Source organism: Caretta caretta, chromosome 26 (assembly GCF_965140235.1).
Source record: "Caretta caretta isolate rCarCar2 chromosome 26, rCarCar1.hap1, whole genome shotgun sequence".
NCBI classification, from domain to species: domain Eukaryota; kingdom Metazoa; phylum Chordata; order Testudines; family Cheloniidae; genus Caretta; species Caretta caretta.
Genome location: NC_134231.1, coordinates 2695355 through 2722406, shown reverse-complemented (window position 1 = coordinate 2722406; position 27052 = coordinate 2695355). Strand labels below are relative to the sequence as shown.

General features: G+C 45.8%; 1 protein-coding gene across 2 annotated transcripts; it reads left to right on the top strand.

Annotated features, from left to right (window-relative positions):
- The first annotated feature begins 4699 nt into the window (after positions 1–4699).
- ERLIN2 (ER lipid raft associated 2) lies at positions 4700–27052 on the top strand. Of its 2 annotated transcripts, XM_048829288.2 has the most exons (12): positions 4700–4755; positions 6501–6622; positions 8057–8138; positions 9104–9150; positions 10743–10804; positions 12059–12184; positions 16294–16367; positions 16654–16712; positions 18238–18329; positions 19364–19453; positions 22663–22742; positions 23899–27052. In XM_048829288.2, the coding sequence occupies exons 2-12, from the start codon at positions 6516–6518 to the stop codon at positions 24079–24081; spliced, it is 1002 nt and encodes a 333-aa protein (XP_048685245.2). In that variant the 5' UTR covers positions 4700–4755; positions 6501–6515; the 3' UTR covers positions 24082–27052. The 2 variants fall into 2 exon arrangements, with proteins under 2 accessions (XP_048685245.2, XP_074979611.1); XM_075123510.1 differs by lacking the exon at positions 12059–12184.

Here is a 27052-nt window from a genome sequence, read left to right as displayed (position 1 = left end):
CCATGTAATGGGACCGGGGCTTCTGGAATCTGAAGTCTCCTCTACACAGAAGAGGTACAACCCAAGCTCCCCTCAGGCTCCCTTTCCAGTTCAGTGCAGACCACCTGTAGATGTGAGAGGGCAGCTCAGTCTTCATGCTCCCTGCAGTCCCGGCCCTCCCTCTGGGACTATCAGCAAGGGCATCAGTACCAGCTTTGGAGGTGTTCTCCTCTTTGCTTTTTAACAGGGATGCTTCTCCACCGGGAACTTGGCTGAGACCTTTACACCAGCCATGAAACAGCTGGTGTCGGATCCTAAGAACTCTCTATGAGGCTTTAAAGAGGTGAGATGGAGCTAAAGCCTTCCTCATCCCATTAACAGTCCCTGACGTCATCCAGTCACCGGGATCCTGCACTTCCATTGGATCTAGCTAGTCAGCGCCTGCAGCCATGCAGCAGCTAGGTCACCTGTCCCAGTTCCCTTCATGAAGAGATGGAAAACTCTCTAGCCAGTTATATAGCTTACATATTGTGACACTCTCACACTGAAGTCAATGGGAGTTGTGCCACTCCCCCCTGGAGCCCCTAAAGAGGGTCCTCCAGCTCCCCATTGTTACCAGGAATGCTATGTCCCCTGGAACGCCCATTGGCTGCAGCCCTTCCTTGCAAAGGTAGAGTGTATTCCTTGGGGCGGGGTGCAGCGACAGGCACCATGTCAGTCATATCTGGGCTACATCCTTGCAGCACAGACATGACAACTGAGAGGTAACATACAAGCCTCATTAAGGGCCCACTGGATAGTGTGAGATTCCTGCCCCAGGACTGTGGTGTTGTTATTAACCCAAAGCCCCACATCTCCCAGTAACATGGTACATACTGGGCTAACCTTAAACTCCAAAGCAGGAGCCATGGGGACATAGTTTTTCCACCTCTATTCACAACTGTCAAGCAGTGATTAATGACCAACAAGCCCAAAATTGCCTTTTTTGCCAGCTCAGTATTGTTACTTGTGACAGTTAATGAGGTTAGACAGACTTTTACACAGCACTTTATGGGGGCCACAGATTTGTCTCCTGCAGAGCTTAACAACACCACAAGCTTTTGTACACAAAGAGCAAAGAATGTTTGGTTTCCTCAAAGACAATGGACAAAGAGCCAGCTCACTTTTAACACGGTGTTTGTCCACCTGTTCTAATCCATTATCAGTCATTCCCTTTTATGCTTTTGTAGCCAGGGCTTGTAAAGGGCCAGGAGGAAGGTAATGAAATAAAATATTGCACCTTTATTAAAAGGGGAAAGACTTTCCTGGTCTTCACACTGCAGACAGGCAGGAGACAATGGCGTTAACAAGAATATTTCAAAGACTTTCAAACATCTCAATTAACTTTGCAGTAAAACATGCAAAATATTTGTATATGGGCTCCCCTTCACCAGGCCAGGGAAGATGGGTGGAGGAGGAGAGAAAAAAAAGTTTTCAAGCACTAGAGAGAAGTGGATGTAGTAAACCATTTGTTAATATAAAAAAGGCTCTGCTGTTAAAAAACAGAGAGCAGCGGCACAGAGAGCACCTCGTGTTCCTGGCCCCGGGTCTAAAAATAATGATTTCTTGGCTTCCCCCCCCCCTCAGGATTATTACAAGTAATATTTACCTTTGTGCTAGTTCACATCTTGATACTGTTAAACACATGGCCACAGATGGTTTCCCATTTAGAGTAACAATATAGCTTGAGCGTTATGAAGCAAAACCCCATTGGTGAGCCAAAAAACACCCTGCTTTTAAAAATCTATTACTTCTAAATATTATATGTATTTTGTTTCAGCTCAGAGCAATTTCCTAGTTTACTCTTATTAAACCAAGAGGTGGCTGGACAGCAGTTCTTGATTTATGAAACACACACTAGATTCATTAAAACCTTTAAAGATTTAATACATTTTATCAAGGCCTTAAATCTGGGCAAGCATTTAAAAAATCTAATCCAGGGCATATTTCATCCCAGGTGCCCCTTTGCACTTATTTAAGAGCTGTAAAATTTGAATTGACAAATATTGCAGATATTTCATTCCTTATTTCTAAATGGTGCTGAATTCTTCTGACAGGTTTGTTATATATACCCTGGGAGATCTATCAAGTGTAAAGATCAAATTATTCTCCTTTATTGACATTTTATATGTCTTTTCTATATTTCTTAAGTCCCCTTCAACAATTATGGATGCTGAAGATTTAATATATTTTTGCATGGTCTGTCACTTTTCTTATTATTACTCCTCAGTCTGGCCAAACGTGCATCTGAATAGGAAACAGATTTTTTAAATCACCTACAGATTTGTCAAACCAGGAATAAGAGAGGCAAAGAATTTGTGACATGGTCTAACAGCCACTTCGCAGTTTGAGATTGACATTGGATTAGTGTCAGTCGGGTGGAGTTCAGGAGTTTTTGATTTCCAAAGAAACTTGCTGAAATCTTTCCCATGCAGAAAGAAAATTAAGGCAGGTAGAATAGAAATGTATCTGTCTCAGCCTCACTGTGGGACAAAGGCTTCTCCAGCACTGCCCCCCTGTCCAACTATCTAACTCCCCCACCATTGCTGCTAGCCCCTTTGCAGGGAAAAGTCCTCTTTAGTCTGCTCCTGCCCATACCTTCCTCCCTGACATTTTGAACCCCCTGTAGCCAAAGACCTGTCTAATGCTACTTCTCAGCATTATGGGTGGGTTTCAGTCACTTTCACCCACCCCTAAAAAGAACAAACATTTTATCCAAAAGACAGCACCTCCAAGCTGCACAGCACCCCCTATAGTACCATCACGGGGGGGCAATCCAAGCTAACTCTTCAGCATCTGGCTTTCCTTGGCCTCGACTGGCCAGCCCTCACTGTGTTGAGGTCACAGCCATGAGCTCTGACAGCAGGGCAGCTCCCAAAGTGGAGCAATGGCTCCAGGCCACGGAGGGCTAAAGAAATCTTTTGCACACTTGCATTTGTAGAAAACTATTCCTGTGTGTGAATGTAATTTACTAATTTGATGGAGCCAAGTGGCTACTGCTAGTTCTCCGACAGCAGTCCATGCTGTTGTGTGTCACGTGGTGTGGGTAACAGATAAAGAAGGGAAGCGGCAGAGCCCTGGTTCCTTTCAGAAAGCTAAAAACTGTACATTTCAAGAGTTGCTTGCAGTGTTGTTGTAGCCATGTTTTAAGGAAAAAGCTTTTATTGGATCATTTTCTGCTGGTGAAAGAGACAAGCTTTCAGGCTACCTGAAGAAGAGCTCTGGCTAAGTAAGCTCCAAGCTTGTCTCTCTCACCAACAGAAGTTGATCCAATAAAGGATATTACCTCACCCATCCTGTCTCTGTATTTCAAGAGTGACTGTGTCCATCAACTTGCAGACACCTGGGATGCTAGCTGGTTCTGCAATGCCAACTATCAGCAGTACTGTGTGCACTGAATTTCCCAGCATGGAATTGTGCTTGCAGCCAGTCAGCTGAGCGTGACTTTACCTGAGCTGGCTGCATATAGAGTTTTCAGCCAAGGCATTTACAAATGTTAATTCACAGACTTTCACTACAACCCCCATTTTGCAGATGCAGAAACTGAGGTGCAAAAACGCTAAGGGTAAAATTTTCAAAAGCATGTAAGTCATAAGAACTGCCATGCTGGGTGATCGTGGTCTATCATGCCCAGTAGTCTGTCTCCAACAGTGGCCCGTACCAGTGCTTCAGGGATTGTATGGAACAGTGCAATTATGGAGCGATCCAGCCCTGTCTTCCATGCCTGGCTTCTGGCAGTCAGAGGTTTAGCGTCGCCCCAAGCATGGGATTGCATCCCTGACCATCTTTGCTAATAGCCATTGATGGACCTAATCTCTCATCTTCAACAGAGATTTAGGAGCCTATTGAAAATCAATGACTTCAAGTCAAGACGAAATGACTTGTGCACGTTCATCTGCTAAGTCAGTGACAGAGCTGAGACTATAAATCATATACATATATATAGAGACTATATGCTATAAGAAGCCTTGGTGTCAGACCTGAGAACAGAACCCAGGACTCATGGGCCACAGGGGTGAGGCAGTTTTGGAAAGAGGCATAGGACCATGGCAAACTGATGGCCACATAACAAGTGAGCATCGGAGCCAGGAAAAGGGCCCAGAAGTCTGGGGCTACACAGTGGGTCGGTGTGGGAGCCAGGCCCAGGAACAGAACCCAGGAGTCCACAGCTGCACGGTGGGTCGGTGTGGGAGCCAGGTGCAGGAACAGGACCCAGGCGTCCGGGGCTGCACAGTGGGTCGGTGTGGGAGCCAGGCCCAGGAACAGAACCCAGGAGTCCACAGCTGCACGGTGGGTCGGTGTGGGAGCCAGGTGCAGGAACAGGACCCAGGCGTCCGGGGCTGCACAGTGGGTCGGTGCGGGAGCCAGGCACAGGAACAGGACCCAGGCGTCCGGGGCTGCACGGTGGGTCGGTGTGGGAGCCAGAGGCAGGAACAGGACCCAGGCGTCCGGGGCTGCACGGTGGGTCGGTGTGGGAGCCAGAGGCAGGAACAGGACCCAGGCGTCCGGGGCTGCACAGTGGGTCGGTGCGGGATCCAGGAATAGGACCCAGGAGCCCGCCCCGCCTTGGCACTGGCAGGCCGGTGCGGACCCCACGCACAAGCCAGGGCGTGAGTCTCTGGCTCCCCCTGGCGGAGCCGCCGCTGGAACTGCAGGGCTCGCGGGGCCGGGGGCGGCGCGCAGTGATGATGGTATCAGCGTCACCGCGGCGACACCCGGAAGTCGCTGCAGCAGGCGGTGAGTGCGGGAACCCTCCCTCCCACGCCCGGCCTAGATCCCTGCCCCCGCTCCGCCGGGTCATCCCCCCCCCTTGCTCCCCAGGGTTGTCCCTTCCCCCTCCTGCCCCCAGGGCCCGCCCACCCTGGGGATCCCGGCCCCCTCCCCCACAGGGCCAGCCCCCCTCCCAGGCTCCCACTCCTTCTTCGGGGACCCCTCCCCCCCAAGACCCCCTCCCCTTGATGGGCCCCTCCACACCAGGGCTGGACTCTTTCCAGCCCCCCCTCCCGCTGCCCCCAAGCCTGGGACCGGCGCCCCCTTCTCCTCAGGGCTCACCCCTCCCCCCCACTGCCCCCAAGCCTGGGACCGGCGCCCCCCTTCTCCTCAGGGCTCACCCCTCCCCCCCCGCTGTCCCCAAGCCTGGGACCGGCGCCCCCCTTCTCCTCAGGGCTCACCCCTCCCCCCCCGCTGTCCCCAAGCCTGGGACTGGCGCCCCCCTTCTCCTCAGGGCTCAGCCTCCGCGGGGTGAAGGCTCATTTAAGCACAGCTCCTCCTGGAGTTTGCTGTCTGAGGTTTCCCTTATGGCTGCTTCATCCCCAGGGGCAGGCAGGGGGTGACCGTGGTTTATCCAGCCCCCCAGGTCAGGCAGGCACCGCACGGGTGAAAAGACGGAGACAAGGTCCCTTCCCCAGCGTAATTTACAATCTAACCCAAGACCAGAGTCTGAGTAAACCAGCAGCAAAAGGGTGGGAAGGGTGCGGCTGGGGGAGGAGGGAAGGAGATGGCAGCAGCTTGGATTGGGTATTAGGATTCCTTTTAATGCCTGAGGGTACGAGCTACTTAACAGGCAAATATGTTTGGCCTTGTGTTTGTGGTTACGAATTATACCCCGTGTCTATAGCATGGCTCAAAGCCTTCCTCGGAAAAGGAAAGAGACGTGGTGTTTTTTGTATAACATCTAAGGATTTACGGTTCTAAGTAACCTTTCCTTAAGATCATATGCGCTCCCATGTGCGCTCTTTCTGATATTCACAAATCGTAAATAATGGTTTGTTGGGAAATAACATGCAATGACCATTCTGTGGGCGCAGGTCAAAATTACAGTGGCAGAGCTGCATGTGCTGCTTTGTTGGGCAGCCTGTATAATTTGGTCAGGACTGCAAGAGGCCTCCCCTCCTGTGGAGGGGCATATGTAACTCCTGGAGTTAATGTGCCCACATCACACAGACTGCGTGTGCCACTTGTGCATGTTGCTACTATAGCAAAACAGCTTTAAACTCCACGGAGACTGAGCCTGGAGAATAGGATATCTACACTGATAACGTGAGGTGGAAGTTGCACTAGGCTCTTGGCTTTCTGGTTCCTTTAACTGTACCCCAAATGCACTGGTAGGCTATGTCTTAAAACTAATATTTTAGTAAATCTAAACACAGAGAGAGACAGAGCTGAGATGTTATCCAGTGGCTAGAGCGGGAGAGTTGGAGTCAGGACTTCTGAGTTCAGTTCCCAGCTCTATTACAGATTCACTCTGTGACAACGGGCATGTGAGTTCTCTGCCTCAGTTTCCCTGTTTATAAAATGGGAGTAAAACCTACCTCCTGGGAATACCTGAGGGGCTTAATTTTTGTGAAGCACTTTGAGATCCTCTGCTGGAAGTATAGTTATTATTCGAGCTGGTGTCAGTAGTAGGCTAAATACATTTAGTTAAATATTTCTCAGTTTGCCTCAATCTTTGATCTCATGTGCTTTACATTCCCTTTCCCTAGGCTGTGCTCTCAGGGATGGCCCAACTAGGTGCGATAGCAGCGCTGTCTGTTAGTTTTCTGGCTGCAGCTCTCTTCTCTGCAGTACACAAAATTGAAGAAGGACATATTGGTGTTTATTATAGGTAAGACATCCATCTGGAATATTGTTTGGATTCACGGTATTTTGAAACCACAACCCAGTGGCTTCCCCATCAGATGCCAATATTCTGTCAAAGGAGGGTGGAGTTGGGGAAAGACATAGTTTGTGATCCCAGATTGGTAACAGAAGACACTCAAGCAGTCTTAGAAATTATCAGTAATTCCACTTTAGTATGAAATATCTTGTGACTCATCCTCCTTCACTTGGATGTAAAGTCTGAGTTTGAGCTTCTGTGTTTTCCCCAGAAGAGTTGATGACACCCCATAACCCTGATATTGAAATAAGGACTGCAGCTCTCTGCTCTGCTTCAGGTGCTTGTGATGATATCAGCTCTGTTAGGCGAGAAACAGAAGTTCAATGTATGGTCTTGGCTGGCTGGCAGGTGAAGGAGGGACTGACTATGGAGATGTTGGTGAAAGGTGCAGACCTGACAGCCATGAGGATTTAAGTCCTCTGTTCATCCTCAGATAAGATAAAACGTTGACAGCATCAGCTTCAGAGATATGCTCTGACCTAAAGAGACCATCTCTATGTGCGAGAGAGAGTAATTCAGTCTCCATGGCTTATTCAACCTTTAGCACCACTACTGAGCCTGCCAACTAGGGGAGTGATTAGTGACAAATGTAAGGGCATGTTTTTGTGATGTGGACAGCTGTCCATTGGGGACTGGATTGAGGGCCTTCTCACCAACTCATTCCACATAAGCTACTGACTAGCTGTTGGGTGATAACTTTTGATTACTATCAGCCTGGGCTGGATTTGAACCAGTGACCTGGAGGTGAAAGGTCCAAATCCCATGGCACTGATTTTCAACTGTTTAGTCTTAGGGTATATTTATTCCGTCTCCATTTGTTTTCTGAGACTGGCGGGCTCTCCAGCTGCTTTGGGTTATTTGTGTCATTCGGGTTCATTAATTGCTAAAGTCTTTCCTCATGTATTCATCATAACTTTGAAAAGGTTTTCAAATCTGCAATCATCATGCTGTGTGTCTGACTCTTAGCTAGCTGGTGACTTTTCATATCCTAACTGGCAATTGGATGTGGCTTGTGACAAAGCAAAACCAACCCCCCACAACCACAGAGAACAACTTTTCCTTTTCTTATCAGAGATGGGAAGAGCTTGTAAGGTTTTAGTATGTGCTGATTATCTAAAGTGTCTTCAATATGCTCTGAATTCAGGGTACACAAACTGTATCAAGCACTTAAATTAAAGGAGAAAAGTGTCCAAGCACAGATGACAAATGCAGATATATTTGCAGATATCTGTCTCTGTTTGGAAGTGACAAGATGATGTCAGTTTATTTACCTTTTCAGTGCATCTAATCTTTAATGCTTCCGTGTCTTCCTATAGTCAAAGGATCTGCAGATACTTGTGAATAAACTGTGTACCATTCTTCTCTTTGTTTCTTCTCCTGCAGAGGTGGCGCATTGCTGACTTCCACCAGTGGACCTGGCTTCCACCTTATGCTCCCCTTTATAACTTCCTACAAATCAGTGCAGGTATTTTTGCATTTGTCTGCTTACATTAGTGTTTTCCCACCAAGTTGGTCAGAGAATGCTACATTTGGGACATCACAATCTTTTCCAGGGCAACAACCTGTGATGTTGCTGGCACAAGACTGATGATGGCACTCTCAGAAACCTCCCAGAGGAGAATCTAGGCAGGAGAGGGAAATGCCCTTATGCTCAGTATGAACCTGATCCAATGTTCACTGAAGTCAGTGGGAGCTGGTCAGACTCTACTTCCACAAAGGGTGAAAATGGCCTATGTGCAGAGGGCCAATGCAAGGCATATGTACCACTTAAAGCCCTGTGGGTACATAAGGCTTGTGTAGGACCTCTGCATGGGGCCAGAGCAGCAGGGGACATAGAGACCCTGCACTGTAAATGGTCTTTTGCATTACGTTCGTTCTTTTTTGTAGTTCCTCCTACTCCAGCCTCGGTTAGATACAACAGACTGCTGCAAGGTTTGCATCACTGGAGTTGCCCCAGGCCTGCTCTGAATTTTCTGGGCTTTTTCCCCATGATCTTTCTCTTGGGATGGTACATCTTTCTTTTCCCCAGTTTTTCTTTCAAGCAGGGGAATAAACATCCCAAAGTGGGGACTTAGAACCTGTCCAGTAAACTTGCAGGCTAGATCACTGGCAAATGCTCTCAAAGAATTATGCAGTGATGCATTCTTTCTGTTGAGCAACCTTTGGACAAGTGGCTTTAAGGTTTATCCCTAGAGCTGACAAGCGCTGGACAGCAGATGGCGGAATAATCAATAGAAGCAGATTTAGTTCTGGCTTTTGCAGTTCCCCAGGCTATTCCAGGACAAAGGGGTGATGTAATGAGGAACCTGAGAGGAAATACTCTGTAAGATGACAGGAAAGCTGATGAAAAACAAAGGAACTACATAACTCTTGTACTGTAAGCAGGCTGGCTCTTAACTGAATCTTTGTTCTTTCTCTCTCTCTCTCTAGACTACATTGCAGACAGATGAGGTGAAAAATGTTCCTTGTGGTACCAGGTGAGATGTCGGACCATCATCTGGCACAGCAATCAAGTTACTCCAGTTTTTCTTCTTGGTTTCTCCCCATGCTGAATCATAGCTTGCAGTAGTTGAATGTACTTTGCCCTTTGTTCCTGTTAGCAGGCTGGTCAGGTGCCGCCCTGCCCTGCCCCTGAACTGGATCCTATGTTTTCAGGAAGCTCCAGCATACTTTAACATTTGTTGCCTTATTGTAGCTGCATGTTTGGGGGGGGGTGTGTGTGTGTGTGTGTTTGTTCTTAGTAGGAAAACAATAACACTCTGCTCTTAGTGTTATACCACTTCAGAATAACATACAGTCAATAATGCGACTGTATAATAGTAACAACGAGCGAGAACTTCCTATAACTTGGCAGTTCTCTTAAAGTCCACTGATTTGATTCATCTCTGGCAAAAAAAAAAAAAAAAAAAAGACTTCTGCTGGCATAAACCAGGATGTAAGGTTCCCAGGAGCGGAAAGTCCATCAGGGTATAGGTTGTGGTGACTACAGCTTACCTCTACTGAGAGCACACATTAGCTCATCACAGCCTGAAAATTGTGTTGTGCTGACTGGGGCAGGGCCATGGTCAGGGCAGGCAGGGAACATGCTGTTTCAGAGCCTCCACTCTACAGCCTCAACTGGTGGGGCTTCTGTGGTGTCAGGTAGATGCTGACTGTGGCTTCCCACTGTGGTACCCTGGGGAAGGGGGCAGTGGAAATACTCTACCCACTCCAGGGCATGAATGTCCTTATGGGTGTGACTGCTCTTGTCTCTAGGCTTGAGAGGGGAACTAAGTCTTCATGGCCTGATTCTTGGCCTCCTTAAATTTCAAGTGAGGATAGACTGCATTACAATTGACTTCAGAGCCTTTTCCATGTCTAATCCTTTACTTAGCGCTTTCTGTCCATGGATCTAAAATCCTGAGCCTCACATGCTCTCTGTGAAGCAGGTTTTATCCTCACTTTGCCAGTGGGAAAATAGAGGCACAAAGAGGATAAGTGACTCGTGTGAGGTCACAAGAGAGTCAAAGAACTAAGGAAAGGATTCAGGAGTCCAGAGACCCCCCACACACACACACTCTAACCACTAGACCTGCTCCTCCCAAACTAGAACCCATTATTCCTAGCTTACGTGTAGCTAAATCCAGAGTAAACTGGGCCATTGTTCTTGGGGTTCCCCCAAAACCATCCACTTGGATTTGCTGTAAGTGCAGGCCCACCACTGTGAACCACTGTTACCAAAGGTTGTGAAGTGTCCCTTTCAGTCCGCTAGAGGGTGTTGTCTCCATGACTGGTCCCTCCTGATGTTGTCTGTGACAGTTGCATGATCAGCCTCTAGCAAATTGTGAAATAAGAATTTGCTTTTATGAATGGGTTCAGATGCAGGATTGTGCTGCTGTGAGCTCTGTTCTCTGCCCCGCATCCTAGTCGCCTTTAAGTGCTGAATAATTATGGAGAAGCAGTGCCTTGTTCTAGAAGAGCCAGTACTGCATACATCTTACACCCACCCTCGACCCTGGGTGTATCCCTGAGCAGCTTTATTTAGTTTGGAATGTTACACCCTCCTTTTCTTTTTCTCTTTCTTTCACAGTGGGGGAGTGATGATTTATTTTGACAGGATCGAAGTGGTGAATTTCCTGATCCAAGGTGCTGGTGAGTTATCTCTGCCAATGAGTCTGCGAGGCTACAGTATGAAGGACTGTCAGATCTGAGCGTTAGTACGGCTTTTGCCTTCTGAAAGCTCATTATGTTCCTGCTAATGCAGCATGGGGTTGAGAAATCTTTTCTGCTTGTGCAGTGATTGATTTTGGAGGCCGGAAGAGCCACAGAAATTCAGCAATGTCCCCTTTAAAGCCCTCTGCTCTTTAAACTTAAGTGTTTACGCCCAAACTTAATTTTAAATGTTAAGAGACAGAACCCGTTTTACTATTTTTTATATATTTCTCTGTGTTTTGTTATCACTTACATGTTCTTATTACTTACTACCACAGATATACTCATTTTTCTAGTACCTTTCATTGTAATACCTATAATGCCTATCAGATTATTATTATTTATATCATAGTAGCCCCTATGAATCCCAGTGGTGTTTTGCTAGGCACTGTCACGAAGAGCTAACAATCTAAATAGACAAAGGGTGGGAGAAGGGGTTCAGAATACCATCAGAGAATTGGCATGTGAGACACAGATTAAGAGATTTGAGCACCTTTCACTCGAAATACATCACAAACTGATTTATAGAGTCCCACTGAAATGCAGCCACCTCTGGGGTAGAGTGCAGGAACCATCTAGCACATTGGAAAAGGGTGGATACATTGGCCAAGAACATCAGGGCAAACCTCTCTGCTTGTGAATACACTCGTGGGTCCACAAAAAATTCATGGAGAGTGGAACAGAACCAGACCATTTTAGGTCCCATTGATTAAAAGTAAATCCATGTACAGCTTTGGGCCTGGGGGCTTCCTCCTGCTCTGAGAGTCTCACAAATTGCTTTGTACATGCCCAAACTCACTAATCCACATATCATATTGTTCAGACACATAATCCGTGTCTCACTGCTTCTCAGCAAAGATTTAATAGCAGATGCTATAGAAAGGTCTGGTGTTACTAAGACTTCATTATGTTTACAAAGCATATGACAGAACATTGGTTGTACATTATGAAGTATTAGCATCAGTAATTAAACCTTCCCTCTCAAAATAAATGAACAAAGTGCGCTTCTGCAGTGCAGAGATCTTCTTTCCATTTTGTTCACTTGCTAGTGGGAAGGCTCCAGGCATTGGCCGTGAGTCGCCCCCCAGTGATTAGTGCAGATGTATCAAGCTCCCATTGCACGTATCCCAGGTGGAGCCCGACTCAAGACCACCGCCATTCAGGTCTAATGCAAACCTCTCTCCTTCTCACCAGTGTATGACATAGTGAAGAACTACACAGCAGACTATGACAAAGCACTCATCTTCAACAAGATTCATCATGAGCTGAACCAGTTCTGCAGTGTTCACACTCTTCAGGAGGTCTACATTGAGCTGTTTGGTGAGCCCCATCTCTGCCCTGGGTCACTGTAACCTTTACAGATGAATTGTCACATTCACCCGAACCTAACAACATCTAGAATCATAGAATATCAGGGTTGGAAGGGACCTCAGGAGGTCATCTAGTCCAACCCCCTGCTCAAAGCAGGACCAATCCCCAACTAAATCATCCCAGCCAGGGCTTTGTCAAGCCTGACCTTGAAAACCTCAAAGGAAGGAGATTCCACCACTTCCCTAGGTAACGCATTCCAGTGTTTCACCACCCTCCTAGGGAAAAAGTTTTTCCTAATATCCAACCTAAACCTCCCCCACTGCAACTTGAGACCATTACTCCTTGTTCTGTCATCTGCTACCACTGAGAACAGTCTAGATCCATCCTCTTTGGAACCCCCTTTCAGGTAGTTGACAGCAGCTATCAAATCCCCCCTCATTCTTCTCTTCAGGAGACTAAACAATCCCAGTTCCCTCAGCCTCTCCTCATAAGTCATGTGTTCCAGTCCCCTAATCATTTTTGTTGCCCTCTGCTGGACTCTTTCCAATTTTTCCACATCCTTCTTGTAGTGTGGGGCCCAAAACTGGACACAGTACTCCAGATGAGGCCTCACCAATGTCGAATAGAGGGGGATGATCACGTCTCTCGATCTGCTGGCAATGCCCCTACGTATACATCCCAAAATGCCATTGGCCTTCTTGGCAACAAGGGCACACTGTTGACTCATATCCAGCTCCTCGTCCACTGTAACCCCTAGATCCTTTTCTGCAGAACTGCTGCTGAGCCATTCGGTCCCTAGTCTGTAGCGGTGCATGGGATTCTTCTGTCCTAAGTGCAGGACTCTGCACTTGTTCTTGTTGAACCTCATCAGATTTCTTTTGGCCCAATCCTCTAATTTGTCTAGTCCCTCTGTATCCTATCCCTACCCTCCAGCGTATCTGCTTCTCCTCCAAGTTTAGTGTCATCTGCAAACTTGCTGAGGGTGCAATCCACACCATCCTCCAGATCATTTATGAAGATATTGAACAAAACCAGCCCGAGGACCGACCCTTGAGGCACTCCACTTGATACCGGCTGCCAACTAGACAAGGAGCCATTGATCACTATGTATTGAGCCCGACAATCTAGCCAACTTTTTATCCACCTTATAGTCCATTCATCCAGCCCATACTTCTTTAACTTGCTGGCAAGAATACTGTGGGAGACCGTGTCAAAAGCTTTGCTAAAGTCAAGGAACAACACGTCCACCGCTTTCCCCTCATCCACAGAGCCAGTTATCTCGTCACAGAAGGCAATTAGATTAGTCAGGCATGACTTGCCCTTGGTGAATCCATGCTGACTGTTCCTGATCACTTTCCTCTCCTCAGAATTGATTCCTTGAGGACCTGCTCCATGATTTTTCCAGGTACTGAAGTGAGGCTGACTGGCCTGTAGTTCCCAGGATCCTCCTCCTTCCCTTTTTTAAAGATGGGCACTACATTAGCCTTTTTCTACTGTTGCTTCAGCAAGGTTTTCTGCTGCTACCACACAAAATCTAGTAGTAAACAATCAGAGCCTCCTTTAGGCCCCTCTCCATAACTGATAGGATTCAGAGGAGATCACTCCAGTAGCTATTCCATTCGTGACCAGGGTTGGTTCAGTTTAATTAGTTATAGTTACACGTGCCTCTGGAGCCAGAAGTATAAGGAATGTGTAACTATAATTAAACAGAACCAACCCTGGTCACAAACAGAACAGCTGATTGTCCTAGCTAAGGTGTGGAAGCTTCATCAGGTAGATGGCTCTGTTTAGCTAACCCTTGCAAAATAGTCATGAGAAATTTACTGGTCCAATCATAAAAAATATAAACGAGAGCTTAGTCGCCTATCAAGAAATGTTACTCATTCAGGGCAAGTAAAATGCTGTATGGGGAGCTTATATCTTGGTTCTACTAAAGCAGCTATTACCATACTACCTAGGCATGCCATGTGGGTGTTTGAGAACAGGGGAATCTCTCAGGACTGGACAGATTATCCTCCATTCTGACTGCAGGTCATCTTAAAACTAGACTGTGCAGAGACTAGGAGAACCTCTTACAGGAGGGTGTCCTGATAGTAGAGGGACAAACAAAATGTCTTAATTGACCGTTACCCTTTATAAATTCTTTTGTTGTTCTCAGGATTAATTTTTCTTTTAAAATTGTGAGACTGTCTTTGCAATACTTATCTCAAACCGGAGCCCAGGCTCACTGTGTGACATTTGCACAAACACCCTGCGGGTTCCTCCTTGAGACTCCCTGATCTAGTCTTCCTATCGGAATGTGTGATGGTTACTAATCATTAACTACTGTATCAGAACTTCACTTTTTAAGGGACTAAGAGATCCCTGTTCTGACAGTGCACTGCTACAAAATATATCATTGGGACTCGCTTCTATAGAGAAACAGGAGGGGAATTATCAGAAAATATATTAATTCTTCACCCATAGATGTCTCCAGATGACATCAGCAGCTGCTGCTGATAGTTGCTAAAAAGAGACTAAAGTAAACTGATTTGCTCTGAAGGAAGGGTCTGTATACATTTATATGCACTCCTTCATGATTGTTTCTGTCTGAGCAGGATGCTTTTTGGCTGAGGAGTTAGAAATGAGGTGCAGCCCATTGAATACAGACCTATGTCACCATTCTCTGCCTCTACATCTGGAGGCAGGTGCAGGAAACTGATAACAGCTGTTTCCTAAACTCCTGCCTGAACTGTGTTTTGAATGTGAATTCCAGACACCTGAACTGGGACAAAGCTAATAACTGAGGGAGTGAGCCTCGATCACTTTCAGGGCTGTTAATTTTTTATTTTCCTGTTGCATTTCTCAGCAGGCCCCAATGGAACATACAACTTTCATTGAAGCTTTCATTGAAGCAGGGCTTTGAATTCTTTAGTTCCTTTTGAAATTCCCCAGCTACACTAAAGTTAATTCCTACCCACTGAGCCAAGTGGATTTGCTGATGAAAATGTGTCCAACCTATTAAACTAACAAATGTGACCTTTTACCTTTCTGCCTTTTCCTTGTTCTGTCTCTTGCTGGCACACATTCAGCCTGGGTAGATCAAGGCCTGGCTAGGCCAGGTTTTAAATTACCAGGACTGCTCCAGGACCTGTTTGGAATGATAGCGTTGGGGGACATTGGTTAGAATAGCTCAGAATTTACTTGCAAACACACCATGCTTGTGGACATTTCCTTGAGTACTCACTGGAGCGTTGTGGCATCCCTGAGTTCCTCTAACAGAGAGACTCTTAGAAGAAACCCAGAAATAGACATTAGGGAGGATCCAGATCCCCTGTTGCCCGAGGACCCCTGACACTACAGGAAACTTGCCAAGCTGTGTACGTCCACCTGATCTCGTAACATGACACCTGCTCAGTGCTCGGAGAAAGATGAAAGTCCCTTGAGGTCCCTGCTGGTATGATATCCTGAGATAATATTCCTTCCCTGGTTCTGAATTTGGCAGTCAGAGGTGCCCTGTGCATCTGAGTGGTAGGCACAGTGGATAAGGATCCAATCCCAGTTATCCCTTGAGATACTGCCAGTTGACTGAGTAATTGTCCATTTATTCCCAGTAATGTGGATTCTGAGAGTACCTCCGGGGTCCATAAATCCCAAAGGTATATTACTGGAGCTGTGGAAGGTTGCAGGAGTTTGTAAATACCCTTCTTTTGTAGATATTGGTGGTGCAAGTTCACCATCAAGACAGACCACCCGTCCACTATTCGTCCTCCCCACCTCACCCCAATTACGGTATTTTGGTTTCACCGCCAGTTTTGTCTGGTCTTGCATCTTGTTTGTGATACCATCTTGTTTTGCTTGTTTTCCGCCTGAAATTTTAAATCAAACCTGATTTACTCAAAGGCTTCAGGGCCTGGCTCAAGACTGGGGTTTTGTTAGGGGAAAAAAAAAGTGCACACATGCACACAGGTGTGTCTTGATTTCCCCTATGGGATATGTAGCCTCTGTGTATCTAACCTCAACTTGTGTTTCATTTCCAAGAATGCTAAATCAAAGCCTATCCTGAATAACTCCACAGATGATCTGAGAGCCAAGTGCCTTGTGTGTTCTTTAACCATGTCTCACTTTTTTGATACCAGATCAGATTGATGAAAACCTTAAACTGGCTTTGCAGCAGGACCTGACCACCATGGCCCCTGGACTCATTATACAGGTAATCAGGATCACACCTGGGCTGTACAAAGTGCTGATCATGGGGAGGACAATCCCATCTGGTACAGAAATGCTTATGAGATTGGGTGTGCAGTGCTGGGCAGGGATGGAGAGCTATAAGTCATTTCTGGAAAACGGCTCTACCAACTAGACTCCATGTTGAGTTCCTTGAGGCAACTAATTATCTTTGGCCCAATTTTAAGTCCCACAGTTTTGTTGCCAGTGTTTTGGTTTCTCGCGGCATGTTAGCTGTTTGTCTACCTTCCTCCTATTCACTGTCTTTCCAGGCAGTCCGCGTTACGAAGCCAAACATTCCAGAAACAATTCGGAGGAATTATGAACTCATGTAAGTGCCTGGGACTCTCACCTTTGTGTTACCAAAGTGAATTTGTCATCCAGACTAATATGTTTTCATAGTATGCTGTGATTTCAGTGCCCTCTGCCAGACACACTCGTTTACCCTCATGCTGGCTCATTGCCATGGGCAGGAGGCCCAAGTGATGGGAATGGCATCATGCAAGCACGCCTCTGCCGATGGGAAGGTTTTTCTGTATTTTGTGTGTGCGCAGGCATTTGAGTGGCAAAAGTGGTTCATTTGTGGGCCCGTTGACCTTGACACTATGCCTTCAAGGGCCTCTTGGTGAGTGTGCACAAATGGCGGGGTGGATAATCCATAATCCTGCTCTTTGAATGGCGATGAAGAAATTGTTGATACAGCAGGCTGAAGACTTCACAAAGCTTTGAAATAACTTGTTTTAATAATACTTGACGACATGATCCTGTTGTTTCAACACTTTCTAAGCCAGCAGCCTGTCTTGCACTGACCATTCAGAAACACACAGGTTCTCTCAGCACTTTGCCACCAAAGAGAGAGTAATCAAGAAAGGTCTTCCTTTCTCCCCAAATCCTCTCCCAAGCCTGTGTCCCTACCCCAGAAGTCCAGGTAGCTTGTGTTTGATGCGGCCACAGTATGGGGATTCCTTATTTTTATGATCAGCCCGTTTTTATCTCCTCTGTCACTACAAATAGAGCACGGGGTGTGATGTACTTTGGAGAGTGACTAGTTCCTCAGGCCTGACTTCTGCTCCGTGTGCTGTTTTTGAAATGGTTGAAATTTTAGGAGAAAACATGAGGGTGATGTTTTCAAAAGAGAATGTTCTTTAATTTCACTTCGTTCTTAGAAGGCAGTAGGACAGTGGGGGTGAGAGAGATCCGGAGCCATTTTACTAAATAAAAAAAAGTAGCATTTAATCCTGCACGTACACCTCCCAAAGCTATTTTCTTACAAATAGAAAAGTTTCCAAAATTTCCAAGTGAGAAAGGGAAAACTTATAGCTATGGCTATGTTGAAGGCTAAGGTTTTTTATATAGCTTCACTTTCTGCTTTGTGTTCCTAATTTAATAATTTGATACCTCCACTAACGGTAAATTTATAGGTGTGTATCCGAGTAATTAGTGCTTATATCCTCTATCAACTGCCCTCCACTAGAGGGTGATCTGCTCACTGGAGCAGGTCTGATTCAACCAGCAGAGGACAGCAGTACACATCACATACTGGGTGATCATGCAAAATAGCACCTTTACTTGTTGTGGGGGAGGAAAGGACTTTTTATTTATTGGGTCAGGAAAATGGAGTGGGTTTTTGTCTATGAAATTAGCGAGGTAGAGTGTGAGTGTATGCATTGTTCTGTCCACAACCTGCCCCTGCAAATGCACTCTAGAGAGAGAATCTACCAGTGTCATGCAAGCGGGTTGCAATGGGACAAGCATGGAAGGCGTGGCTGTCACCTAGGGAGGATGGCTGCACTTTCGAGAACTCAGATCCCGTGTGGTCGCTGCAGTTGTACATCTGGCTTGTTCTGGCTCACTAGGGAGAGCGAGAAGACGAAGCTGCTGATTGCGGCTCAGAAGCAGAAGGTCGTGGAGAAGGAAGCAGAGACGGAGAGGAAGAAGGCCCTGATTGGTCTGTATATGCATCTCCCATACTTGTGGCTAGTTGAGAAGCTTTCCAGGCGTGGGTGGGTGGCTAACCCAAACACCTCTCTGGAAGTACACGCAGCACATGTGCCTCTGCTGGGTCTTGTGCGAGCAGCAGTGTCGTCCGATGGTGGCTCGAAGAGATTTTAAATAAGGCGACTATAAACAAGATTAACGCTGGTGGTTTGTGTGAAGTGGGAAGAGGCAGGCACTGACGTTTGGGGAGGGTGAGAGAAGCTCTAGCCCATCTCTAGTCTAGCTGGTTCTGTCCAGAGTCTGTTAACAGCAAGCACAGTGACAACTGCACCACTGAAGGTGTGAACCGAGGGATTCGTTGTGAATGTCTCTAATCAAAATACAGAATTTTACAGTAAATGTGCAGTCACAGGTTCCTGTGACTAAGTCTGTTTAAAAATGAGTTCCCCCTCATTTGGGCTGCTGCCAGGAGTTCTTTGAACAGCTCTGTATCTTGTAGATGTGAAAATGCAGAGTGTTCTCTTTCTGCTTGATACCCATCTCTTGCTCAGGTAAAGCCTCCGCAAAGCTCTGGGCTTCTCAGATGGTTTCCCTGTGCTTGCTTTGACTACAAACATCCGTGGATGTGATGCTGTACCTCTTGGGGGCTGAAAGTGCCTGTATAGGGTATGTCCACACTGCAATCCAAGGTGTGTGCGCCGCATGTGTGAACATACCTAAGATAGCTTTAATCTAGCTAACTGGGGTATCAATAAAAGTGAAGCCATGGCAGCATAGGCTGCAGCATGGGCTAGCTGCCCAGGTACGTACCTTGGCTCCCTGGTGGCTTCGCTGATATTGGTACCTGAGCTAGCTAGATCAAAGCTAGCTCACATGGGTCTACACCTGCTGCAGTTGTACCTTCAGTTGCAGTGTAGATCTGCCCCATAAGGATTGGGTTTGCCAGAGGGAGTATAAGGGGGTGTGTGGCTGAGATTGCTTCTGTGGGAAAGGAGCTCGGGTCATAACTCTTTGGGCATCGAGATGTTTCCTTTACCACTACAGAGGCAGAAAAAATTGCCCAAGTGGCTGAAATAACGTATGGACAGAAGGTGATGGAAAAGGAAACGGAGAAGAAAATTTCAGAGATTGAAGGTGAGCAACAACCTTTCCAATAAACAAATTCCTTTGTGCTTCTTCTCGGAAGATTTCAAAGCACATCACAGATATTTTAGTTAGTCCTCACGATGCTGCTATGAGGTGGGGCAGTATTATCCCTATTTCTTTTATGGGTAAACTGAGGCACATAGAGTTGGCCAAAGTCTAACCACAGCATGACTGAGCCCCCATGTGAAAGTATAGAGGCCTTTCATATTGAACCCCTGTGTATGGTTGATGCAATAACCTTTCATGTGAACCTCGAAATGCATTGCAACGTTCAAAACTTATTTGTCTGCGTGCTCAGATTCTTCCCTTCATTTCCATCCGCATTTCACACTGGAGCGCTTGGAGGGACTAGGTCTATTGGGAGAGTAGGACGTGTTCACTCTGGCAAATGTACCAAAGTTGGAGAGCCCCAAACAAACTCCGAGACACTTGTTGCTGCAGCACGGGAGGCAGGCAGTGTGATTATCAACAGTATTGCAGGAGCCAGCACTGCAGACTCCCACTCTCCCAAAGGGACACACCTAAGAACCAGGCAGAGCATCTTCCAGAAACAGAATATCCTAGAACTTCATTAGGAAATCCTCTCAGGGTATGGTCCTGCCATGCCATTCCATTCAGACACCCACAGTGTTCCATGGAAATTTACATCTGCCCCTCTTTCTTCAGAATTTTTCTAAAATGTGGACACCTGTCAGGAGTTTGTAAATGTAGCTCTAGATCTTTGGTCTAGTCAAAAGGAAAAAAAAAAAAAGTGGCCAAACCCATCTCACCAGTTTATCCAGTTCTGAGATAAGCAGAGGCCTGCCTTGCAGCTTTCAAGATCCAAAGATCAAGGTGGTGTGTCTTAGAGAGGTTTCAGAGTAGCAGCAATGTTAGTCTGTATCCGCAAAAAGAAAAGGAGGACTTGTGGCACCTTAGAGACTAGCAAATTTATTTGAGCATAAGCTTTCGTGAACTACAGCTCACTTCATTGGATGCATTCAGTGAAAAATACAGTGGGGAGATTTATATGCACAGAGAACATGAAACAATGGGTGTTACCATACACACTGTAACGAGAGTGATCAGGTAAGGTGAGCTATTGCTAGCCTTTGGCACGAACTTTTGTAGTGATAATCAAGGTGGGCCATTTCCAGCAGTTGACAAGAAGTCTGAGGAAAGTGGGGGGGAATAAACTATTTCCCCATGTTTATTCCTCCCCTCACCCCCCCGCCCCCCCCCCAGCTTTCCTCAGACGTTCTTGTCAACTGCTGGAAATGGCCCCCCTTGATTATCACTACAAAAGGTTCCCCCACCCCGCTCTCCTTCTGGTAATAGCTCACCTTACCTGATTGCTCTCCTTACAGTGTGGATGGTAACACCCTTTGTTTCATGTTCTCTGTGTATATAAATCCCCCCACTGTATTTTCCACTGAATGCATCCGATGAAGTGAGCTGTAGCTCACAAAAGCTTATGCTCAAATAAATTTGTTAGTCTCTAAGGTGCCACAAGTCCTCCTTTTCTTTTTGTCTTAGAGAGGTGATGGTGTGTGTGTGTGGGAGGGGGAGAGGAGGAATCTCCCTAGGCTAAAGAAGTGAGTGTTTCTCTTTAAGCATTATCAGCAGTAAACAAGCCCTATATTCTGTCTTCTCCTGTCATGGATTCCTGCGTTATTCACACCCATCTGGAATTGCTGTTTGCTTCCTTTAGGGGCCATTATTGACTAGGGGCAGGAATGGAAGCATTTCCTTGCCAATTATCTCTCTCAAATAATTTTTCTTTTCCAAGGTGATGGTTCTGAGTGCTTTATAGGAGCTTGAGCTCTTAACTGAGAGGGCTTTTCCCCATGCAGTGCCTTGTGTCAGGCAAATTCCAGGACAAGAAAAGGGCTCTGTCTCTCTGGCTCAGAGCTGCAAGGCCCTATTTCCAATTATGTTCATTATAGGCCCTGTCAGGTTTTTACAGAAGCCCACTGAGGAGCCAATTAGAGTTTTACAGATCAGCAGCTTCTCATTAAGAAGTTCCCAGCAGAACTACAATAGTTTTTATTTCTTATGAATACATGTCACCAGGTGCCAGGCCTTCACTCCAGCTCCATACCAGGCAGCAGCCCGTGCGTCCTGCAGGCAGGGAATTTTTGCCCTGCCTCCGCCCTTCCAGCTGCTCTGACTGAGTCGGCAGAGTGTTCTCATTAGTTGGCCAAATGGAGCGAAGCCTCAATTCACAACCTTCCAGCTGCTGGTATTGTTTTTAAATGTGGATGTTCTCCCTATTGGTGGAGATAAAGGAATGGTTTATCCAGTTGTTTGCTTTGAAACAGCTTGAATAGGATCCCAGTGCACTCTGACAAGCCTGGATTGGGGAGTGTTATTGCTCGCTGAGTTGGGTGCCCTAAAACAGCCTGTGAATATCCAGGGAACACAGTGGACCATACAGATAAGCCTGGATTTACAGATTGTGCCAGTGTAACATTAGTGTTCATTAAATATGGTTAACCACAAAAAGTCTGGGTAAAAGAAGAATGCAATAGGCAGTGGGGAAGTGTTGGTTTCTTTAGATGACCTTGATAAAATGTTTAATCTTATATCCCTGCCTGATACTGACGGGAGATGGTTCTCTACGACTTGAGCACTCAACGTCTTGCAGGATCAAACCCTTTGTTTGCCCAGCTCTTGAAATCCTGGAAAAAGCCAAGCTAAGAGCCCATCCAGGGGCCTGAGTTTAAGGGTTAAAGATCCCCTGACTCTTACACAAGTATTGGGATGTTAGCCGCAGTGTCCTGGCCAAATTACAGTTTGGGTAATTACATTCGCTACCTAAAATTCCGCCTGTGGTTTCAGTTTGATGGGGTGTTCTTTATGTCCTGTCCAGATGTGGTGTGTAGGATTGCTAGCTGCCATGCTTTTCCCCAAGAGATGACTGCGTTTTGGAGGAGGGTGAAGAGATTAGCCATTTGCCTCTCTTGCAGGGGAAGCATTGGTGTATAATCATCCCATTACATTTCAGGTGTGGGGAGAGACTGTAGCTTCTGGCCCTATTTCTTCCCCCATGGCCCAGGTGTGCCACCCATAGTTGGGTAGTGGTGTGGATACCCTGGCAGTGTGTGGATGCTACTGTGAATACAAAGATGGGTCCAAATGTGGAGCACAATGTTTAACAAGTTACAGCAGCTGCATGCTCTCTTGTGTTTAAATGGCTGCCATGGTTTTCCTTACAGATGGTGCATTCCTTGCTAGGGAGAAGGCAAAAGCTGACGCCGAATGCTACACTGCCATGAAGATAGCAGAAGCTAACAAGGTATTTATTTGTCCCTTTGTGCTAGGCACTGTACAAACAGAACAAGAAGATGGTCCATGTGCTGAAGAGCTGATAGTTTAAAAGAGGAAAGAAAAAAAAAGCCAGCTGTGATAGTGACTCCCTGCTACATGTACAAAATAAATGTAGTTACTGAAAATCAGGCCAGACTGATGGGGGCACTGTTTGAACAGTGTTTACATTAGTATTTTGGTGGCATTCGCTCTGGAGGAGAGTTAATCATTAGACTAGAATCGCACTTTGTCCACACAACACACAGTCAACCTGTGGAACTCCTTAGCAGAGGATGTTGTGAAGGTCAAGACTATAACAGGGTTCAAAAAAGAACTAGATAAATTCATGGAGGATAGTTCCATCAATGGCTATTAGCCAGGATGGGCAGGAATGGTGTCCCTAGCCTCTGTTTGCCAGAAACTGGGAATGAACGACAGGGGATGGATCACTTGATGATTACCTGTTCTGTTCATTCCCTCTGGGGCACCTGGCCCATCGGAAGACAGGATACTGGGCTAGATCGACCTTTGGTCTGACCCAGTATGGCTGTTCTTACGTTCTGTAAATATGAATCTGTCCAGAGGAAGCCTAAATGTGCTGGCTTGTGCTTTATGGAGGCCGCTCTGTTAAATGCTTTTGAGACCAAGGTTCCCTCTCTAGAGAGAGCTAGAGCTGCAGCACTTGGATATGATGTTAGCTCTGCTACAGCCAGAAAGTTTTAACTAATGCTCTGTGTGCCACCTGGCAAACTTCTTGCACAAATGGAGCAGGCCTCTAGAGGATGCTTATTATGAGAGGATCTGATTACAGGCCAGATCAGAATCATGCTGCTCTTATCCATGGAAGTCATCAATCTAGCAGAGCCATGAACCTGCTGGGGAGCAGCAAGCGGGAGAAGGAGAAATCAAATGGACAAAACTCTCGGGTGTAGAGTTAGGGGGATCACTGCCAACAGCAGATACCGGAAGGGAACACTGTGTTTGCTGGTGTTTCTTTAAATAGGAAGAAGATTTGTATTCATGTTTTCGGTTGTCTGCCAGGTACACTAGTGCTCTGGAAAAATGGATCCCTATGTGATCACAACAAAAGCTTGTTAGTCAGTAAATCTGGACGGCTGCTGATGTTCTGTTTTCTCTTCATGCAGCTAAAACTAACTCCTGAGTACTTGCAGCTGATGAAATACAAAGCTATTGCATCAAACAGCAAAATCTATTTTGGCAAAGATATTCCCAACATGTTCATGGACCACACGGGGAGCAAGCCTGCAGAGGGACTGGTGGAAGAGCTGAGAGGAGAGAATTGGGCTCCTGCTGCTGAGGATGTGTGAAACCTGTTTATAACACCTAATGACCGTGCAAAATTTCTATTTATTTTTTAACAAATGAAACAAACCGAGAAGTTGGTTTCCCCTTTTGATTTTTTTCACTGTTCTGTGCTGAAGCAGATGAGCCAGATTTAACCCTCTCAACCTTTTTTCTAGAAATCGGGTTAGACACAAATACTTTGATAGTCACAGGCCCTTTTTTGGTTACTTCTCAACAGCCAGGTTCAGCTCTGCACCATATCTTGACTCCTCCCTTTTGGAGGCCTGGTTATTCTGGAGCGAGGGAGAATCCTGCAAATTTCCAGCAGGATGATTTGTTGTGTGGTTAGGTTGATTAAATGAAGGTTTAAGTTCTGTGTGAGCATTTATAGCAATGGTAATAGGAGAGGTAATGCCCTTCTTTGCTGCTGGAAGCTGTCCTTTCTTTTGCTGGAGATTTCCAGTACATTTTTTTTGAGCCCTATGAAAGAGACAAAGGTGCTAGGACTTTTGTACACTACATATCCCAGCTTAAGCAAGGCAGCATGGATGTGATGGCAGAGCTTGTTAATTTCCCATGTCCTGAGATCAGTGTTTTCGCATTGTCCATATTTTGTAGAGGGATAAGGAGGTTCTATATTCTGTAATTCTCTTTCTAGAAAATCATCTGTAGAAGTGGTGCGACCAGGTCAGGGTTGAGGTGCTCTGGTGGGGTCAGTGTGCACGTACCCTGTTCCTGTTCTCTGGCTAAATGGGACATCAGTTTCCCAGGATGCCAACATATGGTACCTTTCACCAACAGCAAATTGACTTTTAGGAAAAGTAGCTTACAAAAATGATGACTCACTCAGACCCCCGTCTTGCAAACACTTTTGCAGGTGAGTAACTGTGCTCAAGTGAATGGTCTCCTTGACCTATCATTTCCATAAGTGTTCGTAGGTTTGGGCCCTACATTTGAAATAGCCCAGCATGGTTCAGTGGCTGCCATACATTATCAGGAAGAGAATGTTCAGGCAAGTTGAAGTGAATGGCTAATTTAGACCTTCTGTAGGCATTTTGATTCATGTTTAGCAGGGGCATACAAAACACAGCATTGTATAGTCGCAGGGAAAGACAGGCGCCCCGTTGTCTTTAGACAATTCAGAGAGAACAATTTCTCCTTCTCTCCCTCCAGAATGATGCTGTAATACATGTGGTCCATTAAGGTGTGATTTGATTTGTTTTTAAGTCTTCAGGTATGCAGCTGGGAAGAGTCCATAGATTGTTTTATGATGTATTTTATATATATATATAGTATGCAAAATCAACTGGGGGAAAATAAAGGGCTTAGCATAATTCAGGGCAGGAGAGAACATCTGTTCCCCCCAGGCCATTTCCTCCCACTTGGCAGGAAAGCCTGCTTATTAATCACTGTTTTATTTTGCAACCTTCACACAGATACTTGGTGGCTCCAGCCTAAGTGCAAACACACTTGTCCGTGGCCAGCTTATTTCATTTATAATCTGTTGTTCCATAGAGCTGCCACATGCTACCATTGGTATTAGCGTCCTAAACTCATCAGAGCGCTCAATCTGTCTGGGTGTTTTTGTAACACCACCGCCCCCGTCAGATAGAAGTGTGATGAATTTCTACTGCCTCCTATATTTTTCACATTCGTTCTCTTTAATATTGTCACAGCTTGAATGACGACTACTTTGCCTGTACATGAAAATGTAAAATGAAAGCTGCCATCAGTTACCGCATGAAAAAACTGATAACTCTATTTGCGGTATAAGAAAAGTCTTTATCTCTTTCTATATATTTTTTTACTTACTGGAAAACCTGAGGTTTATACCATAAATTCAGATTCCAGACCAATGTACTACATTAGACAATGCTGCAATAGAAAAATTAGATCACTACCCCAGCTCTCACATAACTAGCATTTGCAAATCGGACAGGACAGGAACAGGAAGAGGGTGGGAAGAGCAGAACTTTTCTTTTTTTGGGAGGTGGGGTTGAGGTTTATACCGAGGGCGGTCTCACTCGTTCAGGATTGTTTCACACTCATGGTGAAGATTTGCATCTAGTAACTAATGCGTCGTTTTTAATCAAACATTTTTTACTAGGGGGAAAAAAAAAAAGCCAAAGTGTGTTGAACCTTCTTATATGACTTTCATGTAAACCTGTGTGGAATAAATAGGGCTTTTTTTTACTATAAAAGAATGAGGAAAAACACAGAAAAAGAAGTAGCCAATATTAGTACAATGTTAATTTAAAACACAATCTTACAGCCTAATTATTCCACCTGGTTAACAACTTAGGGTGTGTCTACACTGCAGCTGCCAGCCTGCGCAGCCCAGCTAGGCAGACTCGTGCTAGCCCGGCTTGAGCTAGTGCACCAAAAATGGCAGTGTGGACATTGTAGCTGGTCAACACTGTTACTTTTAGCCGAGTTAGCGTGAGTCTGTCTGCCCGGGCTGGGAGGCTCGCTGCCTGCTGCAGTGTAGACATGCCATTAGTTACTGCAGTTTGTGAGATGATAAAGTGAAGTCTTAGCATAATTGGGGGGGGTTTACCATCATTTAGTTAGAGCAAAGCTGACACCATGACTTTCTCTACCAGACTGAATCCACTGTTGGCATCTGACACAGTTTCTTCATTATTTTATACATTTAACCTCTTTTGCCTTCCAGAGTAAATTTGCTACTAAATTTGACTCTTTATTCCATCTCTTCCTTGTGAGCATAGTGACAGGATGTCAGCTGGGTCTTTCTTTCTTTCTTGCATGCAAATTTGCAATGAGCATTTGAATGTTTAAAACCACTTGTTTAATGAAGGGTCTATAAGGGGGATGTGAATGGTGATGTTTGGGAATCCCTGACTGAGGCATGAAAATAACTGCACTGGCAGAGTCCGTTCTGACCTGTGTAAGCATTGGAAGTGATGTGTTGGAATAAAAAAGCTGTTTTATTTTACTATTTGTTATGACTGAATAAAAGGTTTTTCACTTGTA